This window comes from Myxine glutinosa, chromosome 10 (assembly GCF_964187855.1).
Source record: "Myxine glutinosa chromosome 10, kmMyxGlut1.1, whole genome shotgun sequence".
NCBI classification, from domain to species: domain Eukaryota; kingdom Metazoa; phylum Chordata; class Myxini; order Myxiniformes; family Myxinidae; genus Myxine; species Myxine glutinosa.
The window spans coordinates 2,820,289-2,844,767 of record NC_136270.1 but is presented as its reverse complement, the minus strand read 5'-3'; the positions used below and the strand labels follow the sequence as shown (position 1 = coordinate 2,844,767).

General features: G+C 42.2%; 2 protein-coding genes across 2 annotated transcripts in view; one reads left to right on the top strand and one right to left on the bottom strand.

Annotated features, from left to right (window-relative positions):
* LOC137433646 (sushi domain-containing protein 5-like) overlaps window positions 1-13,219 on the top strand; it is a 117,262-nt gene extending 104,043 nt beyond the window's left edge. The window contains exon 5 of the mRNA XM_068125931.2: window positions 12,051-13,219. Coding sequence (XP_067982032.2) covers window positions 12,051-13,108 — 1,058 coding nt within the window. The 3' untranslated portion in view covers window positions 13,109-13,219. The remainder of the gene's footprint in view (window positions 1-12,050) is intronic.
* The window catches only part of LOC137434292 (trafficking kinesin-binding protein 1), a 1,208,017-nt gene that overhangs the window by 801,455 nt on the left and 382,083 nt on the right, over window positions 1-24,479 (bottom strand). The window lies entirely within an intron of this gene.

The window sequence follows — 24,479 nt, the reverse complement described above, 5'->3', positions numbered from 1 at the left end:
CACTAAGTGTGTCTCCAGGAGCACCAATCATGATTGTGAGATGCTGGACCCGACTGCGAGAATGCCAGTCCTGACTGAGAGCTTTGAGCCATAGGTAGGCCTTAGTTAGGCAGCTTAGCAATTTTTGGGGGAACGACTTTACAAAAGTACCATTTTTATTTTAGTGGTTCATTGGACCATATGCAATAGAATTAGGACCGGAGGCAAGACATACACAGTGTTTGACTTTTGCGCAAATACGACTCGCACAGCATAATATCGAGCAATACATTTATGCAAATAAATCATCAGCTATTGGAGTTAGACTAAAATCGTAAATACATAAATTGCTGGACAAATTACCTTGAACAACATGTTGTCTGTTCTAACGCTATATTGTCATTACATCCATGTAGTTGCGCATTCTCGTGCGCTGCGCATTCTCGTGCTTGCCACAGGATGTAACTAGATGGTACATGTTAGATATATGAGAGGTGCGCGAGTCACAAGTATAACACATTTGTATAAACACTCGGTATTATATTACTAATTATTATTACATGGAAGCGTAAGATTTATTATGCAGGCATGCATAAGTTTTACAAATAACACTGCACGTAATGAAATAAAAGTTAGCCTCCTTGTTGAAAATATATACATAATTGGTTTTTGTCCTTGGTTTTTGTCCAATAAAAAGGCGAAGAACACTGTATATTTCTTGCCTCCGGTCCTAAATCTATTGCATATGGTCTAATAGACCACCAAAATAAAAATGGCGCTTTTGTCAAGCCGTTCCCCATTTTCGATAAATATGCTGCTAAGCTGCCTGACTACCTGGGAGCAGAGGCCTCATGCCAGTAGGTGAGACAGTCTGCTACTTTATTCCTTTTTTGTGACAGTTCCTTTGTTTTTCCTTACCCCCACAGTCCATTTTCTTTCTTTCATTTACCCCCCTTTTAATTTCACAATCCTGCTGTTAAACTGGCCTCGTAGAGTTAGGTAAATGAAAATTAAATTAATCATGTTTATTTGCCAAATTTATTGCATTCCATCATTAAAGCTTTCTTCAAATGCAATATTTGCATGGCTATCGTTACTCTGACACCACGATGCGGCAGCTGCCAATTTGATTGGCAAGAAAATGAAGCGAAACTAACCGTAATACTGTATTTACTTTCGCTTTGTTAATCTGAGCTCGTATTAAAGATCTCTGCCTGACAGCATTCCCAACTCAATGACGGAAACCGGGTGGGCTTTATAATTGGTCGTCAGGAGCGTGATTGCATGGCCTGCATTACACTTGGCCTCGGGAGTGTCTATAGCACTTCCTGCTGGTGGAAGTTGGCATTGTAGTATAAATGTATTTGTGTTTACAAAATGCCATTGAAACAGACCAAGCAGCCCAAATAATCATGGATGTTGATATTCTTGTACTGTACTATGATTCTTGTGCTGTACAATGATACTATGGAGAGTATCATCAAAGAACGACCGCGTGACACATGCGGGAGACCGTGTGTAACTAAGGCTGGCCTCGCTGCGCATTCTCGTGCTTGCCACAGGATGTAACTAGATGGTATTCATAGAATACTTACCTTGCGCAGTCAACTTGGTGTGAGCCAACTCTTCTGTTTTTGAACGTTTCTTTTTTTTTAAATCCAATATGGCTGCCAGACCACGTGAGCGATGACATCATACATTTATATTCTCAAAATAATTGTTGCATAGATCATGCTCAATAAATTTCAAACTGATCAGACTAAGCGTTGTCCCTGTCGAATTATGACGTCATAATTATGGCACCAATGACGTCATCATTAACAACACCTATTCCTCGTATGGAGTTATTTACAATGAGCCATGTTTCATTTTTAACTCAACTAGACTACCGTCCAGTTGAGTTCATCACATACTGAACCCTCCGGCGTCCGTTGTCTGTCGTCCGTTAACTTTTCGACGTTAACACTCCAGCATCCACAAATATCAACCGATTCTGATCAAACTTGACATGCAGCATCCTTACCCCAAGGACCAGGTTGGTATTACATTTCAGCCAGATCCGTTGAAAAATGGTGGACTTAGGCGACCATTTTGTTTTTGGTCATGAAAACGATGTTAACACTCTAGCGTCCACAAATATTCACAGATTTTGATCAAACTTAGAATGTTTAACCCTTAGCACACAAGGTAGGTTACTATTGCATTCCAACCCGATCCATTACAAAATTGCCGCCATAGGCCGCCATATTGTTTTCAGCTCCGAAACGACGTTAAGACTTTAACGTCCACAAATATTTATGGATTTTGATCAAACTTGGTGTATGAGACTCTTATCACACAAGGTAGGTTGCTATCTTAAGTCAAATCTAGTACAGACAACTGACCTACTTTAAAGTTGTCCAGTCAGTTGAGTTGAGTTCTGCTTCCCTGGAAGTTCTAGTTTTTCCATAGAGCAATTTTGGAGATATAGAGGTGCAACGTTTTTGGTTTTTCCAAGATAGCGCCTGTAACACATGACCTATGACGTCATGATTATTAAAATATTCTAAAGGAGGAGGCGCTCCTATGGTGAAAATTTCGTGTCCATCAGACCAACATTTGCTGAAAAAAAACATAATGATCGGATGTATAAGTGTTGTATTTGTCGAATTATGACATCATAACGAAGGCACCGATGACATCATCATTAACATATCTTATTCCCCATGGAAGTCGGTGACAATGAGCCAGGTCTCAATTTTTTCCATGGAGCGGTTTCAGAGATATAGAGGTGTGAATTTTTTCCAAGATGGCGCCTGTACCACGTAACCTATGACGTCATAATAATCATTCAAATATTCTGCAGGAGGAGGCCCTCCTATGGTGAAAATTTCATGTCAATCGGACCAACAGTTGCCGAGAAAATGAATTTTTAAAATGCAGACAAGGCACACACTTTACTTTACTGAAATGCAGACACGTACGTACGTACGTGAATGCTTAACCCCGCTTTTCGCTTCGTGAGCGCAGGGTAATAATCCAACATTCTTCGTCGGACTCAACGTGACTTACATCATCACCATCATCATCATCATCATCACTGTACTATACAGTGCCTTCAGAAAGTATTCAACACCTCTTTGTATTTTTCACATCTTGTTGTGCTGCAGCCTGAATTTAAAATGGATTAAATTGAGATTTTTTTTTCGTCACTGATCTGTACATAATACCCCATAATGTCAAAGTGGAATTTTTTGTTTTAGAATTTTTTACAAAATAATTATAAATGAAAAGCTGAAATGTCTTGAGTCAATAGGTATTGCACCCATTTGATATGACACTCTAAATTGAGCTCAGGTACATCCAATATCCTTTGATCATCCTTGAGATATCTCTACAACTTGATGGCCAATTGAATTGATTGGACATGACATAGAAAGAAACACTTTCCGATATAAGGTCCCACAGTTGACAGTGCATGTCAGAGAAGAAACTCTACCATGCAGTACAAGGAACTGTCTGTAGAACTCTGAGATATACTGTAATTGTGAGGTGTAGATCTTAGTCAGGTTCACTATGTTTTTTCGTTCAAAATTTTGGTAGATTAGCAAAACTATACATTTTTGGAATATTCAGAGCATGAGGAATCCAAAAATTAATGTTTACATTTGCGTAGACACCTTTGCGAAAATGACACTCAGGACAGTGATGAAGATCTGTAAAAGCATATTCCTGAACGGTATAGACCTCGTAGATCCTGTGTATAGGACTTATAGTTCAATCTGATACTACCTATAACTTCCTATAACAACCTATAACTTCAAAGGACTTGCAATATCATGTATTATGTAATAGAGTTATATCACAAATATAAAGACAATGGTTTTCAATTACCTTTGTTTGTTGCTTTTCTATAATCCTGAGCACTATTTTGAGGCCTTTATTGGATTCCTTGACCCAGAAAACATAGGATTAGCACATTTAATTAAGTCTCTAGGTTGACTAGAAGCCGAGATCGCGCAAAATATGTATTTTATGGCGGCCATTTTCAAAATCCAAAATGGCGGCCATGCAGGTGTCTGTGCAAATGCCAACATTGATTTTCGGATTCTCCATGCTCTGAAGATTCCAAAAATGTACAGGTTTGCTAATCCCAAATTTTTGAAAGAAACTATATTTGTTAACATAGTGAACCTGACTATCTTCATCACTGTCCTGAGTGTCATTTTCGCAAAGGTTTCTACGCAAATGAAAACATTAATTTTTGGATTCTCCATGCTCTGAATATTCCAAAAATGTATAGTTTTGCTAATCTACCAAAATTTTGAACGAAATTATATTTGTTAACATAGTGAACCTCACTATCTGGAGAAGTGTATAAAACAATTTCTCGAGTGTTGAAAGTTCCCAAGAGCACAGTGAGTTCCATCATTAGGAAATGAAATTAATATGGAACTACCCAGATTCTTCGTACTGCCGGCCGTCCAACCAAACTGAGCAATCGTGCAGGAAGGACCTTGGTCAGGGAGGTGATAAATCACCCAATGACCACTTTGACAGAACTACAGAGTTTCTTGGCTGAGAATGGAGAACCTACCGGAAGGACAACAGTCTTTTCGGCATTTCAGTAATCCAGGCTTTATGGGAGAGTGGTCAGACAGAAGCCACTCCTGAGAAAAATACACATGACAGCACACCTGTAGTTTGCATAAAGGCACATGAAAGACTCTGAGAGCATGAGGCAAAATATTCTGTGGTCTGATGAGATGAAAATTGAACTCTTCAGCCTGAATGCAAAGTGCTATGTGGACGCTAAAATAACAGCAGAGCTCATCACCCATCTAATACCATTCCTACCGTGAAGAATGGTGGTGGCAGCATCATGCTATGGGGATGCTTTTCATTGGCAGGAACTGGGAGACTTGTAAGGATAGAGAGAACAATGAATGAAGCCAAATACAGGCAAATCCTTGAGGAGAACCTGCTTCAGAGTGCAAAAGACCTTAGACTGCAGCAAAGATTTACATTCCAACAGGACAATGACCCAAAGCATACAGCCAAAGCAACACTGGAATGGCTTCCGAAGAAGAACATGAAAGTCCCTCAGTTGCCCAGCCAAAGCCCAAACTTGAATCCCATTGACATTCTTTGGAAAGACTTGATGATTGCTGTTCTCCTCAATCCAAATTGATTGTTCTCCTCTCCTCAAACTCAAGACGCTCCCCATGCAAGTTGACAGAGCTTGAACAAATCTGCAAGGAAGAATGGGAGAAACTCCACAAATCCAGATGTGCCAAGCTGGTAAAGACATACCAGTATCCAAGAAGACTGGAAGGTGGAATCATTGCCAAAGTCGCTTCTACGAAGTATTGACTTCGAGGGTTGAATACTGTCATGTCCCCAGGGTTAAGACCCCTGGATGACGGATGACCGAAACAAGCTTTAACTCCGAGGCGTATTTCGAACTTGGCGGGATTATCTTTTTCGCACGAGCGGGAAGGTTCGAAGCCTTATCTGATCGGGAACACACATAGTCCTTGAGCCAGACCAAAAGTAATGCTCCGGCGGGGGGAGTAATTCTCATTATGATTTTCCATTAGACCAATGTCTCAAGTGTCAGAAAAGGTGTGATGGACATCTGAGAACGGTAGCTTAGTGCCCGGATGGACGCCATCTTTGAAACCACCCAGCTCGAAAATGCCCATTTGGTGGGGTACATTGTTGCACGTGTATCTGGACTTCTATACTAGCTATCGATGTGCGGTTGACGACTAAATATACGTCCGATGTGTACCGTCTAAATAAAAAATAATATGAAGCATTTTGTTTTAGATTAATTATTATAAAAATCAATTATCGAAAAAAAATCATATATTTTTCAATATTTTATTATTAGACTTGTACTTTTTTTAGTGAAACAACACTGGTATGATTTTCCAAATTATGCATTGTGCTACACCGTTTATCTGTCTATAAAAATAACTCAAAAACTAAAACATATCATCCACCACGAGTTTACAACAAATAAATGTAAAGAGGCATAAAATGACTTAGGCCGCCGCTGGCATTATCTATTCTGATGATAACGCAAGTTAGGAATGTCGTACGGAGAGGATTTTAACACCATACGATATCTAATAAGCAGGCGGAAATTGTTACATAGGAAATCTGCACTTTGGTGGCCATCTTGGATTTCAAAATGGCCGCCAATTATATTAATTATTCATTACTAGAGTTTGGAAAGACGTATGGAGCTGATTTTAACACCATACGATGTATATTCCTAATAAGCAAGCGGAGGTATCATTGAACATGTCATGTTTTAGTCAAATAACACCGGTATGATCTTCCAAATTATACATTTTGCTAAACCGTTTATCTGTCTATAAAGATTTTCAGGCAATTTGGCCTGCATTATAATAGAGAACAACATATGCTATACAATATACAGTGCACACAAAGTTAATCATCAGAGTCGCCATCAGAGTCATTGGCATCCTGAGCCACGATAGCATCATCCTGCACCATGTTGGAGCATCCCTGCAGCTTACACACAACAGTGCACTTCAACCCATTCAGTATGCAGGAGCAATCTGACGGTCGACACGTCCTTCTGCATGTGCATGAGATGAGATTCAAGACGACATCTGGAGCTGGTAGACCCGCCATCCATCGGATTGTGAGCGAACCGCCATCATCGAGTTCCCAACCATGTCCTGCTGATGGTGTTGGGACGTCTGGTAGGTTTTCAAGGCTGCGTCGCCAGATAGCCGCCTGATAGTTGGCCCTAAGCGTATGCTGCATCAAGGAGTCTTCACAAGGCGGCAATTGTCCAGATTCGATCTGGCCCTTCTTTGCACAGAACATGTGATAACGGAGCGAATTAACACCGACGATCTTCGTGTTCTTGGCGTACAGCTGACACGTGAAGGCCTGAATGCTATTGAAGACGTCTGTTGGTACATTCCACGAAGATCCCAGATCTGTGAATGCTTGAAGATACAGCTCATTCGCTTGCACAAGCTTCAAAGCCTTTATCTTTCCTTGGCTAGCCAGAGCACTCACAGTGTCACACCCGCTCCATGCATGAAGCCCTGGCAATACACTGCAAACTCCAGACCCCAATACCGCAGCCAACTTTCCAACGTCGATCATTCTGACTCGAACCTTTGTTCCTCGTCTGATGAAGAGCTGACTATCGATGGTTCTGCTGAGATGAAGACTGATGATCAGAACGTCGGTGTCATCTGCCACTAAGATGATCGTCTTGTAGTGGGTAGCGGCGTGCTTTGCGTGGAGAAACATACGCGTGTCTGCTTCCTCGTGGCTACATTCGAGTGCTTGCCTGTACAACTCGGGGCATTTTTCGTGGAGTTGCGTCATCTGTGCATAGTACACTGGTAGATATCTAGCATAGTTCACCTTGTTCATTGCGAAACACCAAGGGATCACTCTTCTGACACAAGCCAAGTGAAGCATCCAGTCGCCTTCTCTATCCGCACGAATCAACCCCAGCAGGGTCTCTACCATATCAATATACATCATCCAGAAGCGAGCCAGGTCTCCATGTTTGGTTCGCAGAAAATGTAGGTATTTCGCGAACATGTCAAAGCTCTGTACACATGAATCATCATCGAGAGCAGCAGCGAGAGTCTCGTGGCAAACATCCTCCTTGATGCTGCGAATTTTGAGGTCAGTGCTTCGAATCTGGGGTTCCTTGTCAGGATGATTGCTTTCTATCCACACCTGGAAGCCCTTCCAAATGATGCGCATTAGTGCCTCGTACATCAACTTGTGGAGTCGCACAGCACGGTTGTATTGCTTGCCTTCCAGAACCCTGTTGATGGAACCTTCAGCGATTACTCCTGACTCAACAGCTACATCCCGAAGGCCTGCATCTCCAAACATTTTCCCAATGCTCGACATGAAGTTACAGATGGTATGGAAGTTCCCCATCATGAGCACGATTCTTCCATATCGATCGACATCTTTCCATGCTATTTCGGTCGCCTTAGCAAATAGTGCCTGGTCTAGCACCACCGGTATACGCTCAAGCTGAAGTGATGACATGATGTTCAGAGCTTCTCTGAGGATTTCTTGCACTGTTGCCATATCTGTGGCAGGCGCGTTTATAGTCGGCAGGTAGCCAACTACATCTTCCGTCACCTGAACACGATCTCTAGTCATGATGTTGAAACCAGTCCACGAACTGATTGTCTGGTCGCATGGTTCCAGCATGCGAGTCATAATCCATACGTGATTTCGGCGCTGCGCAAGGGATGTTGCGCCTGCAAGAGTGTCAGAAAGATCTGCAGGCTTGATTGCAGGTGGGCCCTCTCGTTTCCCACCGCTGTATATTGGAACTAAATCGCTGGATGACGGGATAGATCGCTTCTTATCTGCTTTGGATACTGCCGATGGAGGTTGGGGCGGCAAACACGACTGCGACTTCGGTTGGACGATGATACCGTTGACGCGATGCGATGTTCCGCCACCACTCAGCGATTCCTCTAGCCTGTCAATGTTATCGAATGCTAATACAGTCGGGACCGAAGGGTGCACATGTGACGGAAGTGGTACTGTATCTTTCTCCACACTTGCTAATTTGTCTATGCATAGCGCTGTCTCGATTTCTTCCAGAACTGTGTACGAACATCCGTGCCCGAGTCGATTCAATATTCTGATGACCTCTGTATTACCGGTGAGCGTTTTCATGACCCACGGAAGTAGGACATGCTTCGATGTTCTGATGGTACCCCGGTGTACAGCATTGATGATATCTTGAGCCATCGACCATACCAGTGTGTCGGCACGCGCAGAGCTACCCCCACTCCCGCAAATCAAAGTATGCAGAAATACACGAAGAGAATCTGGTATCTTCACGTAATCTGAAGTGAGTTCTGCTGGCTGAGGCGGCCAACGTTCATTGTAATGAGCATCTTTGATCTGGTGTCGCACTGAAGTAGCTGCACGCACAATGTTACTTTCACCGTCCATTCGTTCAAATGCTTTCACTTCTGCTTTCAGGTTTACGCACTCTGCAGCAATCTCTCGCTTTGTCAGATTATCGGGCATCAAGTATACACGGTGTTTCACATTGAAGAAGATGAGCGATTCTCCAAACTCTCTTTGTAATGTGCGCTGCAGATTCTTCTTGATGGAGTCACGAACATCAACTGAAAATGTATCTGAAGACAGGATATCTGTTGCAACATCAACTATTGGAACAATCCTCGGGTTCAAGAACAAGTCAGTGCGAATGAAATTGAATATACATCGTATCATTTCTTTTTTCTCGATATTATCTTCAATGTCAGTTTCTACTTGAGGTTTTTGGGGCCGTGTGTAGTTTCTATAGCAGGAGAAGTGGTAGTGAGCCTCAGCTGCAACCATATCTCGTGTAGTCAATGCCAAAACTCTCTCATCATTGCGAGCTGTCGCAGCATCTCTTATTGTCTTATCTGCTCGAAGTTCAACAGCCAAGACAACTGTTTCACGGGTACGACTGCCTTTTATGAATTTTGAAGCACGCTGGCAAAAAATGCATTTATCATCGTAGACCGTTGAAGTTGATCCTGTCTCTTCCCGTGATGATCGCCGTCGCACCGCATCGCCAGTATCAACTGAAGAACTTCTAGCTGCATTGGTCAAAGTAGCTAGGTGGTTTTTGTGAGTGAAGTCTGATCTACAAGCCCTATGGTATAATATTGGAATATTAGGAAGTTCAACTGCGCCTTCTTGGACTAGCTTTAGAATTGGATAAAAGTTTCTAACTGCGGCTGCGTCACACAATGTCTTCCAAGAACTGTTGCCCGCTGCCTTGCTTAGTTCAGAGAGTGGCGACTTCTTGCTGCACAGGATGCACGTTCCGGACTCAGGTTCAATCTTCGCCCGTTTCGCCTCGACACCGGCCATCTCAGCTGAAAGAACAAAAAGACTGACGTTAGATTACTCCGATATCCGAAAAGCTCGCCAGCTTACATAGACATACTCATCCAAGTCAGTGAACATGTTAGATGGCGCCACAATACAACTCTATAATAGAGTTGTATGTGGCGCCATCTAACATGTTCACTTTTAGTTCTTAAGCCACCCACCCCCCCCCCCCCCCCCCCCTCAGAAATTAATCAGGTCACCGCAACAAATCTCAGACTGAGATATAGAATATAGAATATAGATATAGAATAGACTGACGTCACTTTCGGCACTGGGTTCTGTGGGTTGATTATCGGCGGGAAATTCCAACTGACATAGTTTCGGTTTGTGGAAAGTGCATGCCTTTTCATATATTTTTTGTGTAAACTCGTGGTGGATGATATGTTTTAGTTTTTGAGTTATTTTTATAGACAGATAAACGGTGTAGCACAATGCATAATTTGGAAAATCATACCAGTGTTGTTTCACTAAAAAAAGTACAAGTCTAATAATAAAATATTGAAAAATATATGATTTTTTTTCGATAATTGATTTTTATAATAATTAATCTAAAACAAAATGCTTCATATTATTTTTTATTTAGACGGTACACATCGGACGTATATTTAGTCGTCAACCGCACATCGATAGCTAGTATAGAAGTCCAGATACACGTGCAACAATGTACCCCACCAAATGGGCATTTTCGAGCTGGGTGGTTTCAAAGATGGCGTCCATCCGGGCACTAAGCTACCGTTCTCAGATGTCCATCACACCTTTTCTGACACTTGAGACATTGGTCTAATGGAAAATCATAATGAGAATTACTCCCCCCGCCGGAGCATTCACTTCAAAATATGGCCGGTTGGCTCAAGGACTAACAGGGTTAATCCGAACCCACAGAACAAAGAAACGAAACAAGACACACAAAAGTAAGATGCAATAAATAATGAATGTAATGAAAATAAATGTAAAGACAATAACAAATGTTGAGGTAAAACTAATACTAATAGATTCTCCTATTAGCTTCTTCTTCTTCGTGGCATACGGTCCATTCTAAACTATACATTCCTAACTTCCCTAAGTTATTTCTTCACCTACCCACACAAACGTAACAATACTTATGTAAATTAGATATTTCAGCTTTTCATTTTTAATTACTTACTCGGATTTCTCAAAACAAAATCCACTTTGACATTATGGGGTATTATGTGTAGATCAGTGGCAAAAAATCTAAATTTAATCCATTTTAAATTCAGGCTGTAACACAAGAAAGTCAAAGGGTGTGTATACTTTGTGAAGGCAATGTATGTTTATAATACGATTGGACATGATTATCAGCCTCAAATTGCAAAATTCCTGACTTTCATCTGATTCAAGATAGATATAACAGAAAGACTCAGAAAAATCGCATCTCTCAAAAATAAGGAACATAGGGAACAATAAGGAACATATGCAGTATTATATTGTGCTACAACATGAATTAAAAACTTATGTTAATCGCTGACGGGTTTGCCACTACAACTCCAACCAACGTTTTCATCAAACAAAAACGAAGTGTTATATTTGATTTTGTCCAGAAAAGGTTTGATGACTTCATTTGAAAAAGGGATACTTCCAAAATGTTTTACGGGTGGGCGTCATCTTTTTGGAGAATGCTGAGCAGAGATATGTAACAAATCAAAAACCATGTTGAGAGCAGAAATTTTAATAAACGGGACATGAACAGGGTCACTAACAAGCTACCTCCGCACAGGAAAATGTATCCATGAAATGTGCCTCGATATGCACAACAAAAGGTTCCTTCAAACTAGTTTTGTATTTTTTTTCAAGGTTGAGGCTGGTAAAGAGGTAGAACACAGAAAAGATCTGAACAAAGCATTACAGAACAACTAGAACACAAAAAACACCTAGACACAGTGGGATACGGAGAAACTCTCAGTAGAGGGACACTAGGAGGAAGCAGGAATGATGGTAAAGAGACACTTGGAGGAAGAGTAGGTGGGGGATCTTCATTGCTTTGCTTGTCAAACAAAGAATGTATGAGGGAGGGTTAAGATGAGTGGAAATATTGCCTCATATGCAATCATTACAGTCATTAGTTAACACTTGTTGAAATGAAATGAATAATTATTGTTCATATTAAACTTCTTGTCCAAACACTCCCACCTTTGCAGATGATCCATCACAAGAGGACCCCTCTTTCAAAGTTCCTTCGTTTATGCCAGTTGAGTCAGAGCTTCATGACATCAGCCAGAGAGAGATAAACCGTGAGAACGTGTCGACCCTGCGGAGTACCTCTGCCGAGAAGATGTTGCACCTGCCGGAGGCGCAGAGTGCTCCGGAGGATCCGTTTGTACAATTTGGACCGAAATCCGAGCTCAAAGGTGAACAGCATGATGAGAATCAAGAGATGGATTTCTCCAACAAGGACAGATTTGACGTCGAAGGCACCCGATTGACCGAGGAAGAGGTAGAAGGTGTGGGAGGAACCAGGGAGGTCACTAATGGCCTTTCCTGGATGGATGGCTATGTATTTCTTGAGCCCGAGGAAGAGCTATTGGAAAATAAAAAACACAACAAGGACTTTTCAAGACGGGTTGAACATGGTGAACAAGAAACGTTGGAGCTGACCAAGGCACCGGTTGAGGCATTCACAACGCCATCTTTCGATGTTTTACAAGGTACCAGTTGGCCAGAAGATGTGAAAGATTTCATTCCAGAATGGTTCTGGGCACCAACAAAGGCAACCATGATAGAACAAGCTTCCCATTCTGATGAATCGGACCCCAAGATAGTTACGGATGCTCGGACCTATCCGATCCCTTATTATGTCACACCAGAATACAGCCCCGGCATCAACAGTGAAGAACTGACATTTAAGGTTATCCCAACCCTCGCATCTCCAATGAAAGCAACATCAGGCTCACCTACAAACGACGTATCTCGTAGCACACCCAAAGAAGTACTCCCAGACGTGCATGCTACCCACGATTCCATGGAGGGCGACACATTTTACCCGACCTTCAATGGCTGCAATGCTTCCGATTGCGAACCCAATGGTTACAGCACCATCATAGCCATCGTGGTAACTCTATTGTGTGTCCTTGTACTCGCTATCGTATTAGGTGTGTGGCTCCACAAGAAGAAACAGCAGCAGTCATCGGCTTATTCGTTCAATGGGAAGGATTTATCAGGACAAAACGAGGACATTGAGATGCAGCAGAACATGTAAACACCTGCCCTTTAAATACACACCTTTTACCTGGTTATTATAGTATCCCAACTTGACACAAGTCTCTTTTTTAACTTAAAAGTCAACTTGGAGATCTACAGACTACAGCAATCCGTCATGCGCATCAATAGTTAACGGCACAAAGTACGATGAAGACTTCGATAAATGTCCAAACAAAAATCATTATTGCATGAATTATTGAGAGAATACTCGTACGGGATTAAAGTGTAACCAATTGGAATATCAGGTCAAAGCTGTAAGATATTACTTTGGTTTTTAAGCTTCGCCAGTAAATGGTAAAGGCCTCTCCTTCCTCCAGAGCGAATGCCCAACCAAAACAGGTTAAGGCTTTGTTGTAACATCAGCATTTAATCACCACACTTTGTCGGGTGACGAGGCATGAGTCAACAGTACACCAGGATGAACAAGACACCGGAACCGCCGGGACGCGCATGCGCAAATAGCGATGATGCATATGCCTACGTCACCAACAGTAATCACATTAACATATAATGGCGTTTCAATTGTGATACGGTTTGGGCCAATTGCCGTAAAATGTTCAAGCCGGGTGAGAACTTCCTCCTCTCTGTTCTTCAGGGCGAGAAGGTACGAGTCAATGCTTTCGGTCAATTATTTGTTCGGGTTCGGGTCGTTGCTAATCATTTTTTCTGACGGCGTAATAATCCTAAGTAAGCATTGCTTCCATGTAAATATTTATTTCTGAAAAAGACTTTTTCAAAGTAAAAAAAGACTTTTTAGTAAAAAAAGAGTAAAAAAAGATTTTGAAAAAGACTTTTTCAAAGAAAATAAAAGACAAAGAAAAGAGAAAAAGACAGGAATTTCAACCTGGTAAAGTTTTTCAGAAGTTTTCTGAAAACAAGCCAAGCGGAGCTCTATGAGAGTGACGTGGCATGAGGAACAGATCTCCAATATGGAACTCTGAAAGGGATCGACCTGTCAAGCTCCAAAGCTACAATGACTATATGAAGAGGAAATGGTTGGTAAAGATTTATTTGTTGATCCGTTGGGTCTTTCGGTTGGATTTGCTCATTGTTTATCGAAAGAAACCTGCAGGTCATCGTGGTTGGGAGCTAGAGCCGGAGTTATGAAAAATGGCGACACAGACTCGAAATTTCACGACTCCGTACGATGGTCATCCCAAAGATTATATCACCCTGCCTTTAACTAGGATTTCTTAACAGCTTAACTGAAAGGCCTGAAAGGCCTGAAAGGCCCAAGTTTATATATATGAATGAATGATCGGTTTAAGGCCATTTTTCCCCGCTAGAGTAGGGGGTTAGCCTTGAAATACGATGGTTCCCTGTTTGGAATGTGATGGAATACGATGCATGCCCCATGACAATCATGGTTCCCTGTTTTGAGGCAATGTTTTTATGGCCGGATGCCCTCCCTGACACCAACCCTTGGTCACGCTCTTTCGATGCGCAGGGATACGGTGTACCTATTCTAAATCGGGGTACACACCGGGATCATTCATCCCAGCAAGCTGGTACTCAATTTGCCGACCTCGGAAGGATGACAGGCTGAGTCAACCCCCCTGGCATTAATTCAGCAATCGACCAAGATTCAAATTTAGGATCCTGGGATCCCAAGCCAGCACCCTAACCGCGAAGCCAACACCAGGCTGAAAGGCCCAAGTTTATGAAAAATCAAATGTAAATTTCTCTGGCAAATATCAAGTTTCTTACTTTTTTTTCATTTTGGGAATAAAAATAATGGCATCTAGAATTGAGGACGCGCCTGTGACTGGCATAAGGAACACATCTCAATTATTGATAAATTTGTGGTGTTGCGGAAGAGAAATGGACAGAAAGTTCAGGGTCTCTCGCGATTCTTTCTCACAGTTTTCCGAAATGCAAAACAGGTTTAGCAGAGGATGTTTTCCTTCTAATGTCGCCATGTCCGTTGTGTTAAGGATGACCTTCTTAGAGTCGTGGAAAAGCTAAATGACAGAGAAGTGGAGACGTGATACAGAGAATGAGAAGATAGATACAAATGAGCTACAAGTGGAGGCTGTCAGATGTTCAGTGAGGATTCTAAAAAGAGACCTTGGAACGAAACTATGAGAATGAAGTTTCACAATATGGTTCATGAATAATGATCCTTTACCGAAAAAACGGTAAAGGTGGAGATTTTTGGTTCTGGGAGAACTTCCTCCCAAATCCTAAAACCCGCATATAGAGACAACAACCAACAAGAGTCAAATTGGTTTATTAATTACCATGAAAACAAATCATTCCCAGAATTGGAATACGATGCATCCAAAAGTGGGCATCCACTCATACATTTATTGAAGATAAGCTGAATGACATGGAAATGGAAATGTAGGTGCAGACTGTATTGGCAACAGACATGCATAACATAACATGATGAACCTGTGACGTAACCACAACAACTCTTGAGCATCATGGCTTATGGCATTTATGTTATTAATCCGACAGGTCTATACATCCATGATTCATGCATCCATTGACCAGGATGACAGTAATGATAGGCCAGAGCCCAGCCACCAGGAACCAGATTGTGAGAAATAAAACAGTGGAAAACTTTCCGAATGGTCTCTTATCGGATAATATTGAGACATAGAAGACTATCTAATAAGCAAGTGCAAAAAAGTTTATATATTTTCAGGCAGTTTTAGTTGTACATTAACGTTTCAAGCAAACACAAATGGTATAAAAACGTATACACGATGGTCCACGAGATAATGACACATTTATACAACAACAACAACATGCATTTTAAGGCCATTTTCCCTGCCAGAGTGGGGGTTAGCCTTGCGGTCCCCATGACAATCTTCTCCATTTTGCCCTATTTTCTGCATCTCTCCTTGTTAACCCCCTTGCCCGCATTTCTTCTTCCACCATCTTTAGCCAAGTCTTTCTCAGTCTTCCCCGTCCTCTACTTCCTTCTACATTCATTTCCATCACTCTTCTCAACCAGTCACTTTCATCCTTCCTCAACACATGACCAAACCATCTCAACCTGGTCCTCTTCACAGCATCCATCACAGGCTCTATTCCCATCATCTTTCACAAGTCATAATTTGTCTTCCTCTCTCTCAACGATACTCCGCACATCCACCGAACCATTCGCATTTCCACCCTTTCCAGCCTTCGTTGCTGCTCTACGTTCATTACCCATGTCTCGCTCCCATAAATCATAACACTTCTCACACATGCAGCATAAACCTTTCCCTTCAGCTTCAACGACACTCCCCTCCTCATCAGCACGCCACTCAGTTCCCGAAACTTCTTCCATGCACATCTCACTCTGGCAACCGTTGCCGAGTCTGATCCACCTTCTCCATTCAGCATGTCTCCGAGGTAGCAAAATGTTTTCACATCTTCCAGCTTCATGCCGTCTCCAAGATCCAACTCAACATTTCCTCCATCTGCAGCTCCCTCTGTGCACACCTTACATATGAATGTAGCTGCCACACTGGTTAATGACCCTCTCAGACCACTACATTTTTGATGAACCCACTCAGCGCACATTGTACATTGAATGGAGTTCACTCTGACACCCTTCCTGCACACAGCACATGGCCACTTCCCAGTTCTTACCACCTCACCACATGCTTTACCACTTGCCATCACCTTCGTCTTTCCGATATTCACCTTCAGACCTTTTGTCTCCATACATTCCTTCCACTTGTTCATCTTTTCATTCAGTCCATCCATACTTTCCACAATCAACACCAGATCATCTGCATACAACAACTCCCACGGTAAACCCTCCTTTACGTTCTGAGCCAGCACCTCCATCACAGCTACAAATAGTAGTGGCCTTAGTACCGACCCCTGATGCACTCCCACCTTCACCTCAAACTCACCACTGTTCCCGTCCTTCGTCCTTACAGCTGTGCGCGCTCTTTTGTACATTGCCATCACTACTCTGATCAAACATTCCTCCACTCCTAACTTCCTCAATGCCCATGTCAATACTTTGTGTGGCACCCTATTGAATGCTTTCTCCAGATTCACAAACCCAAGAAACAACTTCTTCCTCTTCTCCATGTACTTCTCCTGCAACTGCCTCACAATAAAGAGCGCGTCTGTCATTCCTCTTCCTGGCATAAATCCTAACTGCATTTCGTCGATCTTCACCTTCTTCCTTATCCTCCTCTCCAACACCCTTTCCAATACCTTCATTCCATGCTCCAATAACTTTATTGCTCGGTACAAGCCACACTCCAGAGGGTCACCTTTCCCCTTGTATAGAGGGACGAGGGTACTCAGTGCCCAATCCACTGGAATGCGGCCTTCTTTCACCACCAGATTACAGATCTCTGTCATTCTCTTCACACCCCCAACTTCCTGCTGCCTTCAACATATCTCCCACAACTTCCGTCGGCCCTCCCGCTTCCTTCCTCCTCTTCATGAACAATATTTGTTGATTTTTACTTGATGTGAAAAACTTGTTCGACTTGTGGTCGTGGTTGATTTGCCAGGCCTGCGATTCGTTGCGGTCGACGTGTCGTACGACCCTCGTGTGCGAACCATCAGGATATGACCCATCAGGTGACAGACTGAAGGTGGCCGAAGCCTCTTCAGTGCAACCACAGTCTCCAAAATACGTCTGAGAATGTGAAGAATTGCATTTCTGTGTGGTACCCATCATATCCCAAATAAAGTGCTAAAGCACCATCTCAGAAGTACCTACACAATCATACCTTATATCTTGAGTTGATCATCATGTATCCTATGACGTAATCATTTGCTGGAGATGCAATGTTGGCATTTCCATCAGTAAATAGACCTGGTGGTGTCCATCTCCTCTGCAAGCACAATTTGGGCAGAAATTGGGATTTGGCAAGGGTGTTGGTGATACTCGCCTCCTCTTCATCGAGGGACCTTTAATGTCCACCAATCAATGCTAACAGATGGGTCTCCAGCTTAGTGCCTCTCTGAGTGGACACACTTTGGGATGCAGCACCCCACCTGTGAAACACTACTGTCAATGTTTTTCTTCACTGCTAAACAATGGTCTTGAAAAATGAAATCGATTGCTTGTCTTCTTTATTCCTTTTTACTTGAGATATCGATTTTTTTCCATTTGTATTGGTTTGTCGCATACGTTATTCTGTCCGTCTGTTTGTTTGTATGTCAATCGCCTACAGGTCACGATTTGAAACCAATCTTCACGAAATTTCACCCAACGGTAGAGTTGATCATAAACAAGAAGTATATTGATTTTGAGGTCAAAAGGTCAACAAGGCCAAAGATCAACAACTGAGGTGGAATTTCTAAAATCCTCAATTTTCATCTGTTTGATTTGAAATTTGAACAGGATTTGCATACCAGGTCATTTAATTCCACAATCAATTACTTTTGTGGTCAAAAGGTCAACATAGGCCAAACTTCTAAAATCGTAAATTTTCATCTGTTTGATTTGAAATTTGAACAGGATTTGCATACCATGTCATTGAATTCCACCATCAATTACTTTTGTGGTCAAAAGGTCAACAGGCCAAATTTCTAAAATCGTAAATTTTCATCCAATTGATTTGAAATTTGAAGAGGATTTTCATCTCAGGTCATTGAATTCCACCATCAATTACTTTTGTGGTCAAAAGGTCAACATAGGCCTGATTTCTAAAATCGTGAATTTTCATCTGATTGACTTGAAATTTGAAGAGGATTTTCATATCAGGTCATTGAATTCCACCATCAATTACTTTTGTGGTCAAAAGGTCAACATAGGCCTGATTTCTAAAATCGTCAATTTTCATCCAATTGACTTGAAAATTTGAAGAGGATTTTCATATCAGGTCATTGAATTCCACCATCAATTAGTTTTGTGGTCAAAAGGTCAACATAGGCCAAATTTCTAAAATCGTAAATTTTCATCCAATTGACTTGAAATTTGAAGAGGATTTTTATATCAGGTCAATGAATTCCACCATCAATTACTTTTGTGGTCAAAAGGTCAACATAAGCCTGATTTCTCAAATCGTAAATTTTCATCCAATTGACTTGAAATTTGAAGAGGATTTTCATTTCAGGTCATTGAATCCCACCATCAATTACTTTTGTGGTCAAAAGGTCACATAGGCCTGATTTCCAAAATCGTCAATTTTCATCCGATTGACTTGAAATTTGAACAGGATTTGCATATTTAGTCATTTAATTCAACTGCTAATTAACTTGAGGACAAAGGTCAACATAGGCCGTATATCTAAAATCGTCAATTTTCATTCGATCGACTTGAAATTTGAAAAGGATTTGTGAGTTTTGATTTGGACCCAAACGTGGATGTTAAAAAAAAAAAACATCTCAAAAAGTTATGAGCATCAAGCAAAGAGTCCGCCTTAAGAACACATAACATGTTGAAAGGATGGCCAATTTAGATGTTTGACCAACTAGGCCATTTTATAAAACTTTAATTCAATGATGTTTATCAAAAAGATATCCTCTTTACTATTAAGAGCCAAAGCGTCCTCTTTTTAGATACCACATCATTCGAAAGCTGAACCTCCGTTCGATAGCGATACCTTCCAGGTTGGTATTTTGATCCGCTATGTATTTCTTATGGCTACATTAGTCCAACCAAGCACGCAACCATCGAGCGGAACACAATTAATATGACGTGTTACCAACAGTTTTATTTTACTTTGAAGTGAAATTAAGTTGTGAACAGAAGGGAATCGACCTTCCCTAAAGAACCAGACTTAAGAGATTCAATTTCTTGAACTCTTTCTCTTGTCTCGATTTCCTGCTCAATTACTGAATAACTCCTTCACTTGTGACCACTGGGTACGACTGGATGATGAAATAACTTCACACATTTTTTTCAGAGTCAAATGAAAGTGCCTCATTAATATCGCAATTTTCCCCTTTTACATTTTGTGATGATTTTTCATTAATCTGATATTGAAAAATGACAGTGCATTTAAATTATCATTCAATGGTTAATTATATCGATCATGCTTCTAAACAAGTGTGGGAAATTGCTCGATTCAATGCAATGCTGGCTGGCTTCTTACCTGATGTCATCGAATTTCTGTTCTGTCACACTGCATTATAATATCTGTGAAACGGAAAAATTGAAGCGTTCAAAACAAATAAAACATTTTCACAAGATTTTAAAAAGGAAATTACTGACAGCATTCCCAAAGCACCGTTAACATCTTCAAAAGTGGAAACAATCAGGAGGAAAGCTCAAGGAAAACATTAGATGAGTGAGTGACTCAGAAAGTCAGAAGGTAACACAATCCTCGTCCCATAATCTGAAGAAACCCGACTAACTCACAAATACCAAACAATAACCTGTCTACGTTTGGTCACAGAATGGATTTGGTCACAGCATGGTTAGACTATAAAAAAGCTATTTATTGTGTTCCACATTCATGGATGATAAAATGCATGCAAATGTACAAGATCAACCCCCAAATAATCAAACTGATTAAGAAGGCAATGGAGCTCTCGAATACCACATTGATATTATAACAATCAGAAGAAAAGATCGAAATACCAGGTGTGAAGATACAACGCGGGACCTACAGGGTGACAGCCTTTCACCCCTCCTGTTTTGCCTGACCCACGAAGCAACCTCATTAATGAGCAAGGACATGGATACACCCGAACATCCAAAAGAAGAATGTCCAAATAGACAGGAAAAGCGATACATTTATTGTACATGGTTGATTTAAAAATCTTCGCACCAAACGACAAAAACTTCCTACAACTCAAATTTGTGAAGCCGTACTGTGGAAACATTCACATGGATTTGGTCTTGATAAGTGTGCCGAGTGCACATTCCTACAAGGTAAACCAACAAAAACAGACAACATAAAAATCGACTGAGATACAACAATACAGAAACTGGAAAATGAAGCATCTTACAAATACCTTGGAGTAAAAGAGTTCCACTAAATTTGTCACAAAAAGGTGCAAAACAATTGCCAAAGAATACCTGCGAAGAACACAAATTATCCTGAAAACATATACTGGAACTTTCCCCGAGAAACAAAACCAAAGTCATAAACCAACGAGCAGTACCAGTATTCAAGTAGAGCTGTGGAATAATAAACCGGCCACAAGCGGAAATCAATAAACCAGACATCAAAACATGGAATCTCCTCACCATACACAAAATGTTCTCCAAAAATCAATGTATCCAGAGAATGTACCTGCCAAGATGAGGAGGCAGCAGCTTGATGAAGTCAAACCAAATGCACAGTGACAACTGTAAGATTGGCTGAATACGTGAAAAGTTCAATAGACTACCAAATTAATTTGTACGGCAACATGAAGAAATCAACCCAAAAAAGGTATCCCTAAATTTAGTTTGATTTGGACAACATGGAGCATCTTGGCATTATGAGGAGTATTGAGGAACCATCGGAATGGGTTAGTTCATTAATATACGTCACAGAGAAGGCAGTGGCATTCATGTCTGCCTAGACCCTCGTCACCTGAACCGTGCTTTGATCCACTCACATCACAGAACCCCAACACCTGAAGAGCAAAAATTATCGTTTTACTGGAGCGAAATACTTCTTGAAGCTTGATGCCAAGTGTGGCTCCTGGGCTGTCAAACATGATGCTGATAATCAGCGTCTGCTTCGATTTGAGACCCCATCAGGCCAATACTGTTTCCAAGATAGCAATCATTATCTGACATGCACAATATACTGTTATGAATTTTGGGGTAGAGTGATAGATAGATCAGGTAGATATGTGTAGGTATCATGCTCCGACTGTCGTGAAGAAGAAGAACCATCTCGATGTACATAAGTAGAGGACCTGTCGAGCCCGGATGTCAGATTAAGGTGTATCTTCGTCCCCATTACGAGGAACGGGGGCATTTTAACTAATTATAGGGATTATGTTAACTACTACCTTGTTAGTCAAACCTCTGTGATCTATCCTTTGTCCCATATAGCACTACACCAATAGACACTAGACAGGCCCATTAGCACACACGTACTAATTAAATCCCCCCACCCCCCACAACAAAACTCACCGGAAGAAGAGTAGTGCAGGCAGGAAGTGCCCACGCATTGCGCCAGCATGGTGATAAAACATTGCTCAGGCAGGTTGAGGCCATGCCCACCTCGCGATGGATTGGTCGAGAGGGTTTGATGGGGAGATCACACCATTGGGCCAGGTGTCGACCAACGGGAAGGCAGGGGCAGAGCAAAGAGCGACCCGCTGATTGGTAGGAAGAAGCGACAATCTGATTGTCCACCGACCGATGGCATGAGAGAGAAGTGACATGGCCATTATTGGAGAACTGAGTGTGTGTGAGTGAGAGAGAGAGTGAGAGAGTGAGAGAGAGAGTGAGAGAGAGAGTGAGAGAGAGAGTAAGAGAGAGAGTGAGAGAGAGAGTGAGAGAGAGAGTGAGAGAGAGAGTGAGAGAGAGAGTGAGAGAGAGAGTGAGAGAGAGAGAGTGAGAGAGTGAGAGAGAGAGAGAGAGTGAGAGAGAGAGTGAGAGAGAGAGTGAGAGAGAGAGAGTGAGAGAGAGAGTGAGTGAGAGAGAGAGTGAGAGAGAGAGTGAGAGAGAGAGAGAGAGTGAGAGAGAGAGAGTGAGAGAGAGAGAGAGTGAGAGAGAGAGAGAGTGAGAGAGAGAGTGAGAGAGAGAGAGAGAGAGAGAGAGAGAGAGAGACAGAGACAGAGACAGAGAGAGAGAGAGAGAGAGAGAGAGAGGAAGGATGTCACGAGGGTTTGATAAAAAGTGGAGAGAGACCGACATTTCCCCTCTTGCGCTTGGACCTTCCCCTCTTGCGCTGGACTTTCTGCTTGCCCTGGACTTCCCTTGCATTCCTCGATATTCTCTTGCCTTCGGACTTTGGAGGAGAGACGGTTGAGCGAGCACGAAGAGTTGGGTTCTCCGTGCGAGCGACGGGCGTACCAGCGCGGCTTGCCCCTGCAGCGTGAAGAGGCAGGGGCGAGCGAGACGTCCGGTGAGGCCTAACAGCGTGGAACGAGAGGTTCGCACCAACGACCGGACGGCCTTCTTCCCGCCAAGCGCGGAGCCGCGTCTGGACGGCGAGTTTGGGGCCTACAGTTCCTGACAGGATACTTCAGCCATTTGAGCTAAGCCCACACACACCACACACACAACGGTTCTTTTCATTTAATTATCCCTTCGTCCGTGTGTAACTCTGGTGCGGGGACGTCCCAATTTAGAACATTTATTTGAGCGTCGCGTTTTATTTTGTATTATCGGCACTGTGGCAATAAAGCCTTGTTTATTTTTGTACATAAAATCTGGTTCGTGTGAGTTTAATTTCCACAGAATTGAAGACTGCTCGGAGTACGCGTCAGGTAAAGGCGTCCAGCTTCTTCTTCTTCTCGCTACCACGGGCGCAGATATGGTGAAATCCGCGATTTAATAACGCCTCAAAGTAACGCTCAATTGGTCATTCATGGTGTGCTCCGTTTTAATAGAGCCATCCACACGACAATACATTCCTTACCCCGATGACCGTTGTTGTGAGGGGTTTCTGTGCATGTGCGCCGAGCATTCACTGGCGGATTACATCATTTCAAAAGTCACAAATTTTTAGAACACATTCTCTTCGGCCATTGCATTCTCCGAACTAGGCCGCATGCTGGAACTGGAAGAGATTTTCAGCAATATTGATACAGCACTTGAGATTGTTTTGTACACTGCCAGGCACAGCAAACTCAAGCTTATCAAAACCTAAATGCGCAGCACAATCACTCGGGAAAGATTCCATGACCTTGCTCTCGACTAACATCGAAAGTGAGCTGGCTCGCAGAGTTGATCGCTGTGAAGTTATTCATAACTTTGCCATGCAAAATCAAACAAAGTAGTTGTTTAGTTTTCAGAAAAAGGTGAAGGCTGGGGCATGCAACTTTTGGTTCAATTCTAGGGGCTAAATCAACTTCTGGTGACCCTCAAGGTGTGGATAAATGCCTCTGTCGTTAAAGGTGAGGGTAGGATATCCACCTCAACCCTCCCTCCGCTTCGTCACACCTGCTACTTGCAACACCATCACCTCCACCACAGTAAATATACATCCTTCTCATTCCTATTGCTGAGTATACTCAACTTCATTTTAAATTCCCAGCTATAGCGTAAACCCCAGAAGTTGAAGATACTGAGCTATATAACCAGGAGCAAGAAGGCAATGGGGGTGGTGGGTGGAGGGCGAGGCATGGGCGAGGAAGGTGGGGGAGAGAGGTGGGGAAGAGAGTTCATGCCCCAGAAACACTAATTACTCATACATTTAAAACTGGGATCGGTCAGGCATGTGGATATAATGTGAGATAGGTAGTGAACGTGGAAATCATACTGAATTGGGAGTGCACGTCTATTTTGGGTAGTTCACATACGGCCTGTGGCTGTTTGTTGCATAATTTTCAGCTGTGCCGCT